This window comes from Mercurialis annua, linkage group LG1-X (assembly GCF_937616625.2).
Source record: "Mercurialis annua linkage group LG1-X, ddMerAnnu1.2, whole genome shotgun sequence".
In the NCBI taxonomy this organism is placed as follows: domain Eukaryota; kingdom Viridiplantae; phylum Streptophyta; class Magnoliopsida; order Malpighiales; family Euphorbiaceae; genus Mercurialis; species Mercurialis annua.
The window spans coordinates 61836324-61856194 of record NC_065570.1 but is presented as its reverse complement, the minus strand read 5'-3'; the positions used below and the strand labels follow the sequence as shown (position 1 = coordinate 61856194).

The 19871-nt window shown below is 32.0% G+C and overlaps 3 protein-coding genes across 4 annotated transcripts; all 3 read right to left on the bottom strand.

The window, feature by feature from the left end:
• Positions 1-4727: 4727 nt before the first annotated feature.
• On the bottom strand, positions 4728-13685 carry LOC126659970 (uncharacterized). Of its 2 annotated transcripts, none has more exons than XM_050353308.2 (9): positions 13143-13685; positions 12288-12769; positions 11551-11750; positions 9872-10042; positions 8085-8399; positions 6284-6442; positions 6069-6218; positions 5769-5975; positions 4728-5460 (listed from the first exon to the last, which is right to left on the bottom strand). In XM_050353308.2, the coding sequence occupies exons 1-9, from the start codon at positions 13540-13542 to the stop codon at positions 4965-4967; spliced, it is 2580 nt and encodes an 859-aa protein (XP_050209265.1). In that variant the 5' UTR covers positions 13543-13685; the 3' UTR covers positions 4728-4964. The 2 variants fall into 2 exon arrangements, with proteins under 2 accessions (XP_050209265.1, XP_050209268.1); XM_050353311.1 differs by having other exon boundaries at positions 12288-12792; positions 13143-13242.
• A 1833-nt stretch (positions 13686-15518) lies between these two features.
• Positions 15519-17766, bottom strand: LOC126656195 (guanine nucleotide-binding protein subunit beta-like protein). Its single transcript, XM_050350707.2, has 2 exons — positions 16817-17766; positions 15519-15788 (listed from the first exon to the last, which is right to left on the bottom strand). Exons 1-2 carry the CDS (start codon positions 17693-17695, stop codon positions 15687-15689), a joined length of 981 nt encoding a protein of 326 aa, XP_050206664.1. The 5' UTR covers positions 17696-17766; the 3' UTR covers positions 15519-15686.
• A 969-nt stretch (positions 17767-18735) lies between these two features.
• On the bottom strand, positions 18736-19384 carry LOC126674357 (uncharacterized). The gene is made up of 2 exons (XM_050368802.1): positions 19183-19384; positions 18736-19091 (listed from the first exon to the last, which is right to left on the bottom strand). The coding sequence occupies exons 1-2, from the start codon at positions 19382-19384 to the stop codon at positions 18736-18738; spliced, it is 558 nt and encodes a 185-aa protein (XP_050224759.1).
• Positions 19385-19871: the final 487 nt, after the last annotated feature.

The following is a 19871-nucleotide window of genomic DNA, read 5'->3' as shown; positions in this document are numbered from 1 at the left end:
ACTAAAGGTTCATATGAATTTATTATTAAATTCTTAAAAACAGATTGAGCTCTATTTTATTTCGGCTATTACACTTCATATATGAAAACGGTATCGTGCTCTGATAATTTAATTCTACTTAGTTTTGTTTTATAAATTCAGTATCGACTTAATTCAAGAAATTGCAATATTATATTTAAATATTTTTTAGTTGAAATATATTTAAACTTATCATGAATTTATTATATTGATTGAATTTTAAATCTTTGATTATTAATTTAATCCTCAGAAAGTTTATTTTTTAAAAACGATAAATAAGTCAATCTTTATAAATAAAAGAGCAAATTACTCTAAGGCCCCTCATGTTTGTCATAATTCACAGTTTGGTGACCCTTTGTTTAAAAATCAAACGATTTGGTACCTCGGTTTTGATTTTGTAAACTATAAGGCCCTTATGTTAAATATAGGTACCAAATTGTTAACGGAATGAAACGTGAGATACCAAATCATTTGCTAAACGTTTGAAAATGAGATACCAAATCGTTAAAATAATTAAACGTGAGGTACTAAATCGTTTATATAATTGAAGCTGAGGTACCAAATCGTTTGAAAGTAAATATCAAATTATTAACAGAACTAACAGAAGGACTTTATAGTTTAAAAAATCAAAACTGAAGTATCAAATCATTTGATTTTCAAACAAGAGGTACCAAACTGTGAATTATGACAAACGTGGGGGGCTTTAAAGTAATTTGCTCTAAATAAAAAATACTGAAATTTAAATCGAAATAAAAAAATGTCAGTCTCACTTACAATCAGTATAAATTAATAGACATATTAATAGGAAAATATAATACCATATAAAAAATGAAAGTGCATGGACTAAAAGTGGGTAAAGCAGAAAAATAATGAACAAAATGGTTTACCATGCCTTCAATTAAATGCTTGAACAGTTGGGAACTTCCCCTACGACTCTTATTTAGGGGGGCGTTAGATGTTCGTTGTTGTGCAATTAATAATATTTTGTTATGCAACCCAAATTCTTTTTGTTGTATTAAATAACATGATCTCTCATCTTTGGACTTTACTTCACATATTGAGAATCAAAGAGTTTCATTCAATTAATACTCTTTTTATGCGTTGTATAATTGTTTGGGATGCGGTTTGACTTAAAATTAAAAAAAAATTATCTCATATACAACGGTTATATCATATTATTTTTATAATAATTTAATAAATATTACAGTAAAAAAATCTTTAATTATTAATAATTTAATGAATAATCTTGAATTTGTTTATCATTAGACTTTATTAATTTATTGTAAAAATAACGTGAGCAAACAATTACTCTGAAATTGTTCCTATTTTTTTTTGCCATATATACTCGACCCTCTGATAATTAATATACATGGTGGATAAAAAAATTATTAATTATTAAAATTATTAATTTATTGAGTATTAATTATTAGAGGGTCTACTGTATGTAAATAGATTGTTAGAGTTTTAGTTGTTGTAGTTTAGACCTGGCAATTTTAGACATGATTCGATTAAATGATACGACACGACACGAAATTAAACGGGTTTGGGTTTGATGTAAATGGGTTTGGGTCATAATCGGGTCAACCCGTTTATGACACAGTTAATTTCGTATTTAAATGGGTTATACACGCCTAACCCGATTAAACACGGTTAATTAGTTTTAATTATTTATTTTTATAATTTAAATGTTATTAAATTCTTAATTTTAATTAAATTATTTGTATTATATACAATTAAAATAGTATTTATCTTAAAATTTATTAATAATTCTTTTAATATTATATTAAATAAATTAAAAAAAGTAGTTAAATAATTAAACGGGTTTAAACGTGTCACTTTAAACGGGTTGATACATTGACACGTTTAGATAAATGTGTTTATACGTGTCGTGTCGTGTAACCCGTATAATATCCGTGTCGTGTTTGGGTTTTATATATCAAACCCGATTAATAATCGTGTCGTGTTCGTGTTTAGACTAATCGTGTTCGTGTCTAAACGGGTTTGACCCGTTTATGACCCGCATACACGAATTGCCAGGTCTATTGTAGTTAGAAATTTAATGTCACCGTATTATCACTGGAACTCTATGTGTATCCCTTAAAAGATAAATCTCTTAATATGTGAATGTGGAGATTTGAACCCAAAACCTCCACTTCATGAGAGAGCCCCATCACTAGAGCAGACCATCTAGTTATTAACTATTTGTCAATTGAAGTGATCATGCATATTAGATTTCAGTTGGAATTATTATTTCTTAGGCAACTCCAAGAATGTGTTTGAAAATAAGAGTAAAAATTTCACATGATCTTAACACTCATATTTCAAATTTATTCTTCCAATCAGATCACTTTATACAATATGCGAATTAACAAAGTAAAATGTGTACCTTTATAAATATTTTATAAGCTTAAATGCACCAACAATCAACAACTTTTATGTGTTTTTGGTATTTAACATAATTTTTTAATTTTAATAAAAAAAATATACGAACTTTTAAAATTTTACAATTAAAGACACCGACACCATTTTTGATGTAAAACGACAATATTTTATATTACAACGGCGACATTTTGGATGTAAAATTGCACTATTTTTCAAAGAAAACACACACGTGCTCTTAAATGCAAAATTTTGAAAGTTCATGTATTTTTTTATCAAAATTAAAAGATTACGCAAATAGTAAAAACACGCGAAAGTTGATAATTTTTGGTCATTTAAGCCTATTTTATATAATAAATGAAGGTATTAATTAATTTATACTTAATAAATAGAATTATATTAGTTTTTATATTTATAATTTAATAAATAAGTTATTTTCTTGAAGCTAACAATTTTAACTATATGGACAATTTAAAAAAAAAAGAATATTTGAAAGCATAAAAGGTTGTGGGGGTGCCCAGTTCGCTCAGCCTCATGGCAACCATGTTGATAAATACTGAATTAATTTTTTTATGACAGTCTTAAAATTTCTAGGCGTTTGAATTATAAATTAATATAATTATCTTAAGGAGTATTGGCGAAACAAATTCCAACATTTTAGTTTTTTAGCGATTTAAGCCTAACATTTAAAATTTTACGAAACAAATCATAACCTTTTTAATTTTTACATATTATAGCCAAGTTCTAATTCCAGCCACTTGGTCATCTTTTTTAGGCTAGAAGTTGCAAAAATGCGAAATGTTAGGATTTTATTTGCAAAATTTTAAAATGTTAGGATTTAATATGCCAATAAGATGGTTGTCTTATAAGCAAATAATGGCCGGAAAACGATTTAAGGTACAATTTACAAAAATTGGAAAAGTTAGGATTTATTTTGTAATATTTTAATCTTTAAGTTTAAATTGCAAAAGAAGTGAAACGTTAGGATTTGTTTTACCACTAACTCTTATCTTCATTAATCTATTAATACTTGATCTTAGCATTACATTCAATAAATAGGGCCAACATGATCATATAACTGTGGCCTAATTACTTAAAAAACCCTCACCTTATAATATTTTTTCGTTTATACCCTCACGTAGGAAAAAGTTCATTTGTACCATTTTTTTAATTTTTCATTTTCATTTCTACTCTAAAATTTAAATTTTTGACAATTAAATTAATTAAAGGATGAAAACATTATAAATGACTAATAATATTAATGTTTAATTAAAATATAAACTAAATATAAAGCATCATTTTGAATATTTGTTCAAATGAAAAGAGGTCAAATTAGCTCTTTAGGTAGAGATGAAAATGAAAAATCAAAAAAAGGGTACAAATGAATTTTTTCCTACGTGAGGGTATAAACGAAAAAATATTACAAGGTGGGAGTTTTTTAAATAATTAGGCCTATAACTGTTGATATGCAAACAAGATTAGATATATTTTCTTATCTTTGAGACGTGTGACATCTATTTGACTGTTGTATGTAATTACAGAAGAAAACGGCAACTGGAAATACATACAAAATACTTTGGACATCAATTCAAGAGTGGTGGTCTGATCTCAGTGTGATTCAGAATTAGATTGTGTCCGAACATCGATATACTAATCATAAACACCGGTTCATTACAATGCATTATCATTCATTTCTAAATGGCTAGTCGTGATACAAAGAAAAATTACGAGCAAAAAATAAATAAAAACAATCAAAGAAAATGTTAAAAAAATTTAACATTCAAAAGAACCAGCTTAAAAAAAAAACTAAAAGTAATGGTGAAATGTAAAAAAATCCAAGGGGTAATAGAAAAAGAAAAAAAATTATGTATAAAACTTCTGTTATTTTTCACTAAGACAAACAATTTGAACACACTGCCGTTTTCTTTTTCAACCAACTAATTAACATGTATCAAATTTTATATGTATACTTATAATAATTAATAAAAAAACTATTTAAATATACTCAATTTAAATTCTTAACAAATAATAAATTATCTAAAATAGTTATAGTTAAAATTGCCATTTTACAAACGTTATAAATATGTTATAAAATCCAATAAAACTAAAAGGATAGATTTTTATGGATAATATGAATAATAAAGATTGTATAAAGCTAATTAGTTTTTTTATTTGTGGATATTTAGATCTTATTTTTAAGTAAATGTGTCTAATATTCGTTAGTTACCGAAATGGCATAAACCATTTCCTATGAATTTCCAAGAGTTTCAATATCCGGAACACAAATTTTGCAAAGTTTATATGCATCACAGGTGCTAGATAATAAAAAATAAAACAAATCAATTTCATTTTAGCCAAAACTTCGAAATCATATTAACAATGTGGATGATACACAAGATTGTTCTCTAAACAAGAGATGGAATTGTAGACTACGCCTGGTTATGTTCACTAAGATTCACAAAACTGGGAATGCAAAAACAAAAAGAAAGGGCCTAAAAGATAATCATTAAGAGAAAAAACAATAAAATCTCACCTCTAAGCACCTCAGTAGCCATGCAAAATTCTGATTAACAATTCGACAATTTTGTTTTCTTCTTTGATTTATTTTGAAGGAAGGAAACAAGTGTATCATTATCGTCATTGTTGTTCGAATAAGACTCGCTTCCAACTTTTGACCTTTTGCGTCGACGACTAACTGAAGCAATAAAGGAAGCAAGTGTAACATTATCCTCATCATTGTTTGTCTTGGAAGTGGAACAATCATTGCTTCTAACTTTTGATGTTACGTTGCAAGCCTTGTTATCCTTACTCGACAATACAGAATTAGCTGATTGCAGAGGTAACTTACTGATCTGGCACTGCCCAACCGCATCATCCAGCTCACTGTTGGTTACTGCTATGACATTTGGATCCAGATGACCGAGAGATAACATATGATTCTCTTCACCTGATGTTCCATCATTGGCATAACACTGAATAATATTCTCACTGACCTCAGTGTCATCGTCTCTTCTCAGGTCTTCCACATGCAATCCTTCTTTAAATCTGTGCCTCTTTGAAGAGCTGCGGAAAGAAAATGTCACAAAAATACATCACAAATTGAACTAATAAGCCTGGACCTACCGACACTGGAATATACAACTATTGCTCAACAGGACAATGCATCTCAAAATCTTTAAGTTATATACAACAAACCACTGATGTTAATGAAAATATAGGTAAAATCCTTTTTACCCTTTCTAGATATCGCCCCTCTGCAAAATAACAAGGTCGCAAACCAAATATACATTCAATGACAAAAAAATAAAGAAACAGAAAGAAATTAAAAGATAACATTTGACACTATTAAGTATAATACCCGAATGATATACCTGGCTTTCCTTTTAGGTTTCCTGGATTTGTTCATGTTTTTAGGTTCAGATGCTGATTCTATCATTCGTAAAGGAACAAAATCACAAGGACCAAGTGCAGGCCGCTCAGACTCACGGTCCACAAAGTTGCTTATAAGTGCAGCTTTGAGCGTTTTTCTAGCTTCTTGTAGCAAGTAAACTTCATGGGGAAATAAAGTTTTCCACCTCCTGATCATGTGCACAAAATGCAGGTCATAATGTAGGCAAAGAAACTTGGAAAAATATTAATAAATCAAAGTATAATAAATTAAAACTTATTACCTTGAACACTCGCTATCCGTTCGTGGCACGAGATACTTTGCAACCTTCGCCCAGCTGTGTCCGCATTCTTCAACTGCTGCTTTTAACCTTGAATCCTCTTCTTCGGTCCACCCAGTCTTTTTCAAAAATGGATCTAGACAATTAACCCATCTGCCATAAAAGAAGTTAAAATTATATATATCAAAGAAATCACCTTTGAGATTCTTCCATCATACCTTTCTCTGCATTTGGCCCCAGTTCGGCCTGGCACAAACTGAGCAATTTTATTCCAATTTTTTGGGCCAAAAAGCATTACAGCTACTTTCAAGCGTTTGCTCTCATCCAAAGTCCATGTGCCTTTTCTAACAATACTTGGGTCTAATGTTTTCTTCCATCTGCATGTTATAATATATTTGTCATGAGTCCTTTTACTAAAAACAGCAGCTAAAATTTATCCAAAAACATGGATTAAAAGAAAGTATTCTAGGAAAATTTTCAAACTGAATCCAAATCCAAAGATCATCATTTTCATGAGGAATCCACTTATCAGCTTGACAAGTAATTAGGTTATGAAGGTTACTGAAGGTCGAAAACTTGCAACTGCAAAGCGAAATAAAAGACTTGCATATGCAGGGAGTGTTTGGTCACAGTGGAGGAGTCGATCGTGGTAGCCTGTATAAATAAAGAATTTCCTCTTCTTTTATTAGGAGCAGAAAACTATATTATTTATTACATATAAATAGTATAAACAAATTGATTTAACAAAAAAACTGAAAGAGCATTCAACACGTCTGATTTAACTTGAGCCAATAAGGGACCGGGTCTCAAGGAATTCGGGTAAAATTCAGGGATAATGCTAAATAAATTCATAAACTATACTTGTTTTCTCAATTTAATCACGAACTTTAAAACGTCTAAATTGATGCAAGAAGTTTCATTTTTTCTCTATTCGATGCATATGTTGACGAGGCACTCATTCACTGATGTGATTTTGCTAAGGTGGATATCATTTTTTGCAACCGCATCATTATATTATGACCTCGTGTATCGAATTGAGAAAAAATCTAGTCATCATCTAGTTAACATCTAACCTCCATATTTGATGGGAAAAGATCTTCAAAACAATCATGAATTTAAAAAAAGGCTAATAGAAAATGGGTAATATCTTTAACGTTAATCATATTCTTATCCCATTTAATTGCATATTCCAGTTCTAATGCAGCAAATCTCAAATTCTTAGGAATAGAAAAAGCCACTCAAGCCTCAAATTACAACCTGTTTTATGAATCCTCTTTTTGAATCATATCATTAAGGGATATTTCACTAGCATATGCAGGGATTTCTCAATAACGCCATTGTGTGGATCTGCAATAAGAAATCGAACTCTAGGTGCAATGCCTGTTGAACCTTAAGTTTCTTGCCTAAAGTGCCAGGTTACATTATTTAACATGACAGACTAGAACTATAAACAGCAGAAGAAACAAAAAATGGAAATCTACTCTCCTGCCATTTTATTTTTTAATCATACTCCATTAACAATTCTAGCTGTCTAAATCAAACTAGTCCTAAATTGCTCAAATTTCAAGTACTTCCATTAATTACATAGGGCCTGTCCAACTAAGGGTCGCAAACAGATTCTATAAGAGCTTTGGTAAGGCCAGCCAAAAAGATATGTCCTGGCATTTTGTCTAAACCATCCCACCATATGAATCAAAATATTGGAAAAACAAAAAACGTATATTTCATTTTAAAAGGAAAATGGCCATGGCTTGGTCCATCCAAAATATAGAAATACTTATTTGTCGAGCTTTCCTCAGATTGGGCATGGGAAAATAGCTCGCCCAAACCTGATGGTTGGTTAAGCCAGGCGATTCCTGAACGCCCTAAATACCTCAACCATGAAACAGCTAAAAACCACAAAACAACGAATCAAAAGAATGATCCTGGAAAGTGGAAAGCTAATAAATGTTTGAATCATCAGTTAAAGGCTTATTTAAATTGATTGCACAGAAGTATTGTTTTGGAAGATGAACTGACCTATTGGAGCATTGAGTGCCAGTCCGTCCTTTCAAAATAGAAGCAACAGCCTGCCAATCATTTTCACCAAAAGTTTCTACAGCAATGTGAAGTTGAGCATCTTCTTCCTTCGTCCAATCACTCCTAATTATTCCAGCATGTAAACTCCTCTGGAAACGTGCCAAGCACTGAAATGGAGTCCTATTTCTCCCCAGTGAAACAGAGATATCAAACCAATTAGTCAACCTTTTTTTCTGGACAATAAACAATAACTTCTTATCCTCTTCAGGAGTCCATTTCCCATGATTGACTAATGGATCTTCACTATTCAACCACCTGCAGAGACAACATTTTACATCAAGATAGAAGTAGCAAAAATAAAATTAACAAGGTTTATATGGTGAGGAATTACATTTAAAACAATGTGCTGATGACATTTTCCAGATGTAATCAACGGAACTATTTTTGCATAAAGCATATGATATTTACAGGTCCTACATATCCTTTCACTTCTATTCATATCCAACAATGGTAAATGCATGTGATAGTGTGTGTCATATACATCTGCAAAGTTGGCTTGATTGAAAGCATGCTTCACTGACAATCAATAAACATCAAAAGACTGGTCAAGCACAGCATAAATTGAGACAGGAGTCACAGGACCAGTTCAATAAATATCTAGCAGCCATTAATCAAGAAGTGCAAAACTTAGACCAGAAACAGCATATAGAAACCTTTAATAGAACAAGTGACATATGGTATCAGTAAAACATGTGCCCCCAAGCAAGTCCTGGGGGTAGATAGAATAACTAATTATTCATGCATTGAAATAATTTGCACCGAGGGAATAAGGTGTTGGTTTTGAGTCTTTTGACATTATGATTCTGACCACTATGGGATGTAGAAATGCAATGACTATTAGTAAATTACTTGGCAACTATAATTTTTAAGCAACCTGAAGGAAATACAGCCTAGTAACATAGGAGCGGACATGTGATGCAGGCAGATTTGACAAGGCTGATGTAGGGTTATTTTATTGGTAATTGGAGGTTCAGGACTGTATTACAGATCAGTTTTACCTAAAATTCAGATCTGGGATATTAAAAAAAAAATAGAGAACTTCTTTAGCAAAAGATTGCTGAAATAATGAATTTGAGATGCTCTGAAACACAATAATAAACTAAAGTATTTGTAGATTTAAACTAATCATAATACTATTAAATGAGGAACTTCTAAACCAAATAGGACTCTTATACACGCAATAATAAAACAAACAATTGGACTTCTACTGCAGGCAATGCTATCCTTGCATAAATCTGAAATTACCAAAAGACACCTGCAACATAATAAGCACCAACACTTCTCGGAGGTGCCATATGCAAGGGGGACATGGGGACACAGCGGGGATACGACAAAATAAGTGTCCTGACAGTTTTTACTATTGAAAGGAGGGAACACCGGGACACGCCTGGAGTGTTTAAGTGTTTAAGACTTATTATTGGAGTTAATTTTAATGAATTAATCTTCTTTTGAACTTCTTATTATTGGAGTTAATTTTAACCTTCCATGTCAAAGTCTCATTTTTTTTTTCAAAAATGTCGTTTGCCAAATACATTCATGAGTGAGTTCCCAAAGCTGCATCCATAGCAATGCGTAGGAAAAAATCTGTTTATGGAATTCAGTAAAATCAATCTAACAAAAAGCCTGTTAAAGAGAAGCAACATATACTGCTTGAAACAGCTTATCTAAAAACAAGCTTAACTAAATAAGCATGCATGGTATAATTAGTAAGTAAAGAGAGTACTTACTGTGCTTCACATTCTGCGCATGTACGATTGACAACATACAAAGAAGCCAGTTGATCCCAATTAACCTTTGGAAGAAACTCTCTACATCTTTCCGGTGTAATTTCCAGATCTCGGATTGACGGGAGAATCTTATCCCAATCAGTCACATATCCAAGAGATCCCTCTGAACCACTTCAAAATAACATGTAATCAAGTAAAAACCAAAATCATAAGAAACATATAGCATGTAATGCAGTCAAAAGTCGGTGTTGTTTCTTAAAAGAATGCCAAATTTTCAAATTAAGAGATATCTATAAATATATATTTTCATGTTGATGTGAAAAACCGACAGTCACAAAGGTAATGTGAAATTTACCCAAACAGAAAGCATAACTTTAAAGTAAGCCGGAGAATATTTTAAGCAGACTCGAGTCAACTTGATTTTCACCCTCATGAAGAATCCTTTAAAACCTCTTATGGTGGTTATTGACCAGTACATTATGAACAAAAGTTTTCAATTTCAAATGCATGAGAGAAATGTTATCTTGAAAGCATACGCATTCCATTTTTTTTTCAAAAACAGCTTAATGATATTCGCAATAATGTTTTAACACTTGATAACTGCCCTCTTGCATACAATAATAAGGCCAACAATTCAAAAAAAAAAAGCATGCTCATCTTTTGAGTGGGTGCAAAATGATGAATTTTGTTCTTATTAGCAAAGGAGTTTTCCATTAATGAATATAGGGCCTGCCATTTGTTCTATAGTTGTATTGTGTTGCAATCCACAAAACAGACTAATATGTCCTTCTGACTCTTAATTTTCTTTTTCTATTTGTACGAATAAAGTAATAAACATATCAGGATTAAGAACCATGAATGGCTGAAAGTTTTGAGCCAAGAACAAATTAAGAGAATCAAACTTACAAAGTCTTTAGATAAAATTTTGATTTCAAATTTAATGAGTGTATATTTTCCACTTTTACAATTTTACTTATATTAGAATCACTTGAAATGAATACATCATAAAAAAAAGTATAAAAACAAAGGACAATCAAGACATAATTCTTTAGGTCACAAAGAAAATATATTAATTGAAAGTAACTATAGATAAATAGAAAATAAAATAAAATAAATTATGAACAAAATAGACAGTACCAGCATCAAATATCTTGCACAGAACTAAAATGCAAATAAGAAGGAAGCATATAGAAAGACAAATGTTAAGATGTTCCTTGTCAGTGGTTTAACATAAGCCACAAAACTCTATTGCTAATAACAATAGTGCTTTAAGCCAACTTTCTTATTTAAAGATACGTACATAATTTGAAATATAATTGTATCCTTTTATATTTAAGAAATAAAAGTACCTAAGAAATTATTAAAACGCATTTACATAAAAGAAGCACATTGCTTTGCACTTTGTCGGAAAATTGCACTTAAACCAAAAAGTGTGCGCCTTATTAAAAGGGGTGTCGCTTTAACATGCAAAAGCCTTCAGTCCCACTTGTGCCTCACATTTGTGCTTAAGCTCGCACATAAGGCGAGCACTTTTAACCCTACTGGTTATATGTGAATGCATGTGATGCATGCTCTAAATTGGGATACGTTTCAAAATTTTATCAATGCAGGTGAGACTTGGATCCAATACCTTTTGGTTTTTAAAACGTAACATACAATCTGAGTATAACTGAACATACCTCAGTTGATCCACAGAAAACTGAAGCACCATTTCTTGAAACTGTTGCCTTATTCCTTTTTTAAGATTTTCCTTTTCTTCATGTGTCCATTTCTTATTTTTCAATGTAAGAGGATAATCTTTGAATGCTTCTCTATAGTTCACAACTTGTGCATTCTCCACTGGGCCGTCATACACTGCAGAGACTTTTTTATCATTAATCTGGAAAAAAAAAATATTTTTTTTAGTGAAGGATATATGAAAAATCTTAAGGTACACATACTATAGTCATTTAAAGCAATTTAAAATCCTACTCAAACTAACTCTGGAAGATTAAACTACCTTAGTAACCACACGAGTATCTAAAGACAGCAATGGAACATGAACTGGTCCCCAATACTTGACCGCAGAATGAAAAACCAACCTCATAAATACTAGAGATATGAGATGAGACACAGGTATAAAAAAGTGGAAGTATAAACAGATTGACAGCCTCAAATTGATCAACATTGGAAGTAGCACACAAAAATTCATCGGCACTCAATAAACACCAATAACCTAAAACAGACCAAAATACTAGTAAGATAGCAATATTCAAGTTGTTTCTTAAATTCACTTTTAGCGATGGACACTAGAGGTCATGCTAAATGTTTACTTATGTAAGGACAAACAAGCATACAACTAGATAGTTCAATAACATATCAGCACACAAAAAAGTTAGTTCGCTAACAAAAAAATAATGAGTAAAAACATAATGACCTTTGAATCTTTAGAGCTCACTATTCGCCTTGCTGATATCAATTGAATACGAGGATCCTTCCCTTGTGCCAATGCTCGGCCAGTTAATTTTCTACATGATACCTGAAAGTCTCTTAAGAACTTAACACGCTCCTTCAATTTCTTGTTCTCCTCAATTCTTACTTCAATTTGAGCTAACTTACTTTGCAAAAATTTCTGATAAGACCGATTTCTCCTAATGGCATAAAGAAATACATGCGCGGACTTCGGTAAACTTGAAGAATCTTGCAGCCCCAAACACAACAACTCATTATTCTCATCCAACGTTTGGTGTACTATTAATCCAGATTGTTGCATCTCTTGAGTATCATTTAATGAATTGGCCGTATGATCATCTTCTTCAATATCTGGAAACACTTTACAAGCCCTTCTATCCGTTAATGCAACATTGGATACATCCTCTGGATTCTCTGCAAGATTCTCCGTTCTTCTCCCCAAAGCATCTACGATAAAATTCATACAATTTCTTATGCATTGTTTCAGCATAAGAAAAAAAAAATTATTCACAAAAGAGCAAAACAAAAAATCATGCCAAATATGAAATGAATTTCCAAAAATTCGATTGCATTCAAATATCCTAAAAATATATTCCAAACAAGCCCCAAAACTAAATTCTTAAACCCTAAACCCTACCCTAAATCTTAAACCTTAGTTTCCTATCAATATATGGACGAAAATCAGAATTCTATTTTTACTTACTATTCAGCCAAATGTCTTGTTAGGAAATAGTTAAATTATTTCAACTCATCGGAAACAAAGGGCTCGCCGGAAACGAACAATAAATCTTACAATATAAGAAACAACCAAAAAACTTACCGTTGCTCTCATAAGCAGAAAAACGCCGCCGCACGGCGCAAAGAGTCTCAAAGTCCTCATCGTCACCATTATCATTATCAGGAAGAAGGGCGCATAAGGGCTCTAAAGAAATTGGTTCTCTAAAGTTATCACTTACGCTCATAGGTATCGAATACTTATTCTTTATATTCCTAAACAGTTCAAAATCGTCATCGTTATCCTCTTCTTCTTCCTCTTCCTCTTCATCTTCCCCGTCGTCATATTTTCCAAACTGTGCTGGAGAATCAGTGTTGAACTCGTCGGGATTTGTGCCGCTTAAAGTGCAGGCTCGCCTTAGGGCTTCCAAATCCTCGTTGAAGCCATCGTCATCGTATCCTTCATCGTCAGTGTGGAGTTCATCGTCGTCGTTTACCGAAGGCATAGTATAAAGTTTGGGTTTATTTTATTATGGGATAAGTGTAAAAATGAGCCTAATGTATTCCGTTGTCTCAACCCTTTTTTTGAGCAAAAAACTCACCCCTAAATTTCAACTTTGAGTTATTGTTCAAATTCTAAACTCTTTTTTTTTTTTCAGAAACCCTAACCGCAACAAGAGGGAGGTGATTTTGGCTATTATTTAATTCAAAATCACCTCCCTAACTTCTCGTTTTTTTTTTAAATCTCGTATTTAATTTATTTTACGTTAATAATTACAGATCTGAGATCTGTAATTATTTTTCTTTCTTCCTTTATGAATGTTTTGTCTTCTTTAATGGAGTTCTAGCTCTTACTCTTTATGGGTTTTGCTATTTTCTTATGGAATTATCTACAAAGTGTACATCTGAAGTGCTATCAGTAGAAAACTTATTTCTACTATTCTCTCAATCGGACTCATTTAAAGACCAAATAGTCGATTTGTAGTTTAAAATAACCTTCGAGTGGAGCGGACGGATCGCCGAATTGCATATTCAAAAAGCTCTGTTAATGCGATTAAAGAAATTAGATATGATTTTCTGTTATTTTACTGATGTTCTATTATTGTACCTCTTGAATGTATTGATATATTCAATATTTGATCAAGTTGTATTTTTATTTCTCCTTTAATGAAATTTTCATTATTTTAAAAAAAGAGTTATTGTTTAAATTGAAATAAAAAAATATTAAAAAAAGGCATTCATATTGCTTCATATTTAAGGAGTTTAATAATAAAAAATTACATTTCAACAATATAAATAATTTAAAAAACACAGTTGTATTTTTTTTCCCCAACTTTAACAAATGAATATAATTAAAAGTGAAAATTCAAAAAAAATACTAAAATTGACGATTTTAAAATTTCGATATAAACAAAAAAATTGAGAAAATATAATATTTTAAAATATATTAAGATTATATTTTTAACCGTTCAAACACTAAATTAACATAAATATTTATTTATACACCAAATTATAATTTTCAAAGACATTTAATTTTTTTAATTTTTTTTTTAGAATAGACATTTAATTTTTAAACAAAATTTATAACTTTTCCAAAAAATCCACTATATAATTGAAAAGCATAATTTGACCATTTATTTGACTATAACTTAACTATGACATTCTATTATTTTTAATAATTTCCTTCATTTTATTGTAAAATATCTCATCTCAAAGTTTTATTCCTATTCTTAAAATAATTTTATTTTAAAATTCTTTTTCCATCAATTTTCCATTCATCTTAAAAACAATTATAGAAGATACCAATACCACTAATATAATAAGGATAAACATGAATAAATTATAATAATAAATGCTTTCTTAATAATGAATTGAAACTTCTAAAATATAAGAAAGTACTAGTTAATCTTACTTTTTAAAATAATTATTTCCATGCAAAAGAATTTAAAACAATAATTTTATATCCCCAGCATTATATAAATTAAATATTCTTCATAATAAAATCAAATTAAATACTCCCTCCGTCCTAATAGAGTTGTCCACTTTAAAAAAAAATTGTCCCAAAATACTTGTCCACTTTCAAAAAGTAACTAACTGTTACACTTAACTTTTTTATATTACCCTTATTTAAAATCTACTAATGAGTAAAATGAAAGTAAATTGCAAATGGGTACTATATTAAATAGGAGTATGACAAAAAAAGTATGTAAAATTTCACAAAATCCACAAACAATAATTGCTTTTCTTAAACTGTATGATAAAGGTAAAGTGGACAACTCTATTAGAACTGAGGAAGTATATGATTATGACATTTATATCAAAAATGCAAATTTACAGGTGCAAGGACCAACCATATTCGGATTCCACTTAAATTACTAATTTGCCGTAAAAAGGTGCTTCTGCAAACAGCCATTGAAAACAATTGCCAATCTTAAAATCCAACATACAATCAAAAACAAATCCAAAAGATCTGAACTCAAAATTCAAAAGCAAAATAAGACTCAATGCCACAGATTATGCAACTTTAACATATCCAGCTTAGCAACAAAACAAAACTCCAATACTGTCAACAAAATATTAAATAAAGTATTCAACTACCAAAATAACAGCATTTGTTTAACATTACAAAAAAAATCTGCACTATGGTTTCTCAGTAACGGCCAACTCCCCATACTCGAATTACACCATCAGTGTAGCCGCTGAATAAGGTGCTTCCATCTGCATTCCAGCTCAAACTAGTGCAGTAAATATTCTGCAAATCAATGAAAGGAAACTATCAGTATAGTTCATAAAAACCAGCTTTCAGAAGAAAAAAAGTAGCTGCATGATGATCAGATTTACATCATTACAGTTTCACAATGAACAATCAAACATAAAAAAATTGGAACTTCCCAAAGAGATCTGGAAGGCAGCAGCAAGAACACATCATGACAATCAGCTAAACTATTTCCAAGATAAATTAAGATGGAAGAGTCGGAGCAAAGCAAGGAAACAGAAGATGAAAAAGCAAGCTATTGTCCATTCAAGGTCATGAAGTTATCTGAATTGTACATTTCCATACCATTGATTGGCATAATTGTATTCAGAACATTTTAAGAGAGATGCATAAAAGGAAGCCACCATATAACGACGAAGAAGTACCATTATGTCCAAAACTTCAAATGTGGAAGTACTTGAAGCTAAGTTAAACAATCTTAATTATACATTTCTATACCATTGATTCACATAATTATTTTCAGAACATTCTACAAGAGATACATAAAAGAAAGCCCCCATATAACAAGTGCCATTATGTCAAAAACTTCCAGTGTGGGCGTAATTGGAGCTTAGTTAAACCAATTCCAAAACAGAAATGGTTGAACCATAAATCATTAAACACTGATAGCAAACTGAACTAGGTATACAACAGATATGCACAAAAAATACATATTCTGACATAATCAGAACACACACTCAGTTATCAAACGAAATATATACAACTCGGTGATACTAAAATTAACTTGGCTGAGCATTAATTGGGATCAAGCATATGGATTCATTTTTTTCCACCAACACTGATGCAACATAGAAATACATTTACACAATATAACACAGAAGATGTGACCGATTAGCTAATTGGAAAACCAAAGCATCTGCAAATAATATCTAGCAAATAAACAGAAAACTAACATAAAGTACACTATCTAACAGCAAACAAGTTCAACAAACAAACCCATAAACAAAATAGATTAATGAGGAGCAAATTCTATATGTAAAAAGAAAAAATAATTGGCATTATACCTTCTTCTTTGTACCAGTGGTAGCGGCAGCATCAGATTTCTCCGCTTCGGCTTTAAGATCAACCTTCAAATCCTCAACAATACTCTTACTCTCCAAATCCCAAATCTTAATACTACTCTCAGTAGCAGCACAAAGCCAATACCTATTAGGACTGAAACACAAAGCATGAATAATAGAGCCTGCTTCCAAGCTATACAGTCTCTTCCCTTCAGCCAAATCCCACAACAAAATCACAGCGTCTTTCCCTCCACTGGCACACAACGAGCCGTCAGGCGACACAGCCACAGTGTTCACATACCCACCGTGTCCAGCCAATGTGCATCTCAACTTGCAGTTAGTCAAGTTCCACACCTTGACAGTCCGATCCCAAGAAGCCGAAACAATAGTCGGCTGAAGCGTATTGGGGCTGAATCTCACGCAGCTAACCCATTCACTGTGAGCATCACCGTCCTGAATTGTGTACTTGCATTCTCCCAAAGTGTTCCAAAGCTTAATCGTACGGTCACGGGAGGCCGAGACAATTTGACGATTGTCAATTGAGAAGGCGACAGAGAGGACATCCTTGGTATGTCCCACAAAGCGGCGAGCTGAGACGCCAGCAGCGAGATCCCAGAGACGGAGCTCGCCGTCCCATGAGCCGGAGAGAGCGAACTGACCGTCAGATGAGAGCACTACATCTTCGACGAAATGAGAATGGCCGGTTAATCTCCGTTGAGGAACACCGTAGGTCTTGTCCTCTTTGGTTAGTTTCCAGAGGATGAGGGATTTGTCACGTGAGGCGGTGACAATCATATCTGAATTGTCGATTGGTGTAGCGATCGCTGTTACTTGATCGGTATGGGCTCTCATGGTGCCTCGAAGAACCACAGTGTCTGCCATTGTTAGGTCGGCTTCTTCTTTTTTGTGAGCTAAACTGTGAAAAAGAGGCAGAGAGTGTTTAGAGAGAAAAAATGGAGAGAATGCGGAGTATATATAGTCTCAAAATTAGGGTTTTTGGTTTTGCGTTTTGTTCATAATTTTAGGGTTTCAGAGAGTGGGCTGGGCTGTTGGGGTAGTTTGGGTTTGTTGATGGTATATAAAAAGTAATAATTTTGATAATTAAAGATATAATTCTATTTTACTTAAATAATTAATTAATTAAAAATTGAAAGTATTTACTTTATTATTAACTATATATTTCTATTAAATTAAAAATTAATTATTTGTAATAATCTAGAGTGAAAGGTTAAATTATCAAAATGGTATAAATAAACTAAGTTAAATTATCAAAATAGTATAAATAAACTACTTGCAATTAATAAAAAAAATATAGTTACAAATACATATTTTTTTCCTTTTATTTTAATATAATGTTTCATTTGATTTTTTAAAAAAGAATTAATTAAAAAAAAAATTAATATTAGATGTTATAAACTTTGTTTTTGGTGAATAGCAACCAAAAAAGCTCATTTAATAAAAATTAAATGAGAAAAAACATAGAGGAAAGAAAGTCAAACCCTATTACAACCAATAGGGGGCCAAAAAGAACAAAAGAAAAGGAGAGGAACTCTGTTACAAAAACCTCAGAGCCTCTCCTAACCTGAACAGCAGCAGCTAACTAACAAGAACCCCTGTTGCAAAAGCCTCAGAGGAACAAAACAGCCAAAAACAATAAGAAAAGACCAGCTGATTGAACTTGATACACAAGCCTCAGAGTTCTGCAGGAAACAGAAGGGAATAAAACAATAGACCCTGTTACAAAAGCCTCAAGGTACAAAAAGAAATTACACAACAATTTAAGCCAAGAACTCTCATTATAAAAGCCTCAGGAGATTTGACTAAGCATAAGACACTAACTAGATAATCTCTGCAGACTACAGACATCATTGCAAATATGAGAGCTTTCACTAACATAGTTAGCCTTAGTCAACACCACAACTTTAATATTCCTGATAATAGTTTTTATTATCAGGGTCCTCATTAGCAAAGATCATCATGTTCCTTGCTCTATAGACACAGTAAACACTTGCAGTTAGGATCAGCCTTCTGAGGGTAGAAGCTGCATTTTTCCCTAAAGCTCTAATGCAAAACCAGCGAATGAGTCTCCTCCAAGTGCAAAAATTTTCAGGACAGTTACAAATAGGCAGTAGATTTTCCCAGATTTTTCTAACAAACTCACATTTGTAAAGACAGTGGTCAATGGTTTCATTATCTTTACAACACAACACACAGTCTTCACCATGCACCACACCCCATTTAAACAATCTGCTCTTGGTGTTTATCTTTCTTTTCAAAGCTAGCCAAAGGATGAAGGTAAGTCTAGGCACAGAGTTTTTATTCCAAACTAACTTATGCCAACTAACATTAGGATAGATATTTTTTAGCACATTCCAAGTTTTTGCTATAGAACTTGTTCTCAGCCGCAACTTTCCAAGCAATAGCATCAAGATTGCTATTAAGGGTATAATTACCTTTAATATACTCCCAAACTTCACTGGTTTGAGTGTCAATAGGGTCAGGTAAAGCCCATCTATTGTTCCTCCACACATCAGCAGCAATAGAGGACTTAGAGACATTTGCATCCTTCATTTTGACTCTTGAGAATTTCTCAAGTAAGGAACACCCATGAAGCCAAGGGTCATTCCAAAAGCCATTATAATCTCCCCTCCCAATTTTGTAATCAGTGAGCTTCTTAATATCAGGTCTGATTTTAAGAAGACCTCTTCAAATCCAGCTAGACTCATTATTAGCCTTAACACCCTAGAAACTCCCTTTTTGATCTTGTTATAAGATGTCCACTTCCCTGAGAGAGGACCTTAATTGTTAAGAATGTGCCATATATGCTTGCAAATAGCAGCCTTGTTCCAGGTACCTATATCCTTAATGCCAAGACCTCCCTCTTTTTTAAGCTTTGATATATCTTTCCATGCAACAAGAGCCTTGTACCTACCCTCACCTTTTCCATCCCAAAGAAATCTAGCACAAATACTTTGAATCTCTTTGTTAAAACTTTTAGGGAACAGCAGATTAGATGCCCAAAAGACATGCATACTCATAAGAACGGATTGGATGAGTT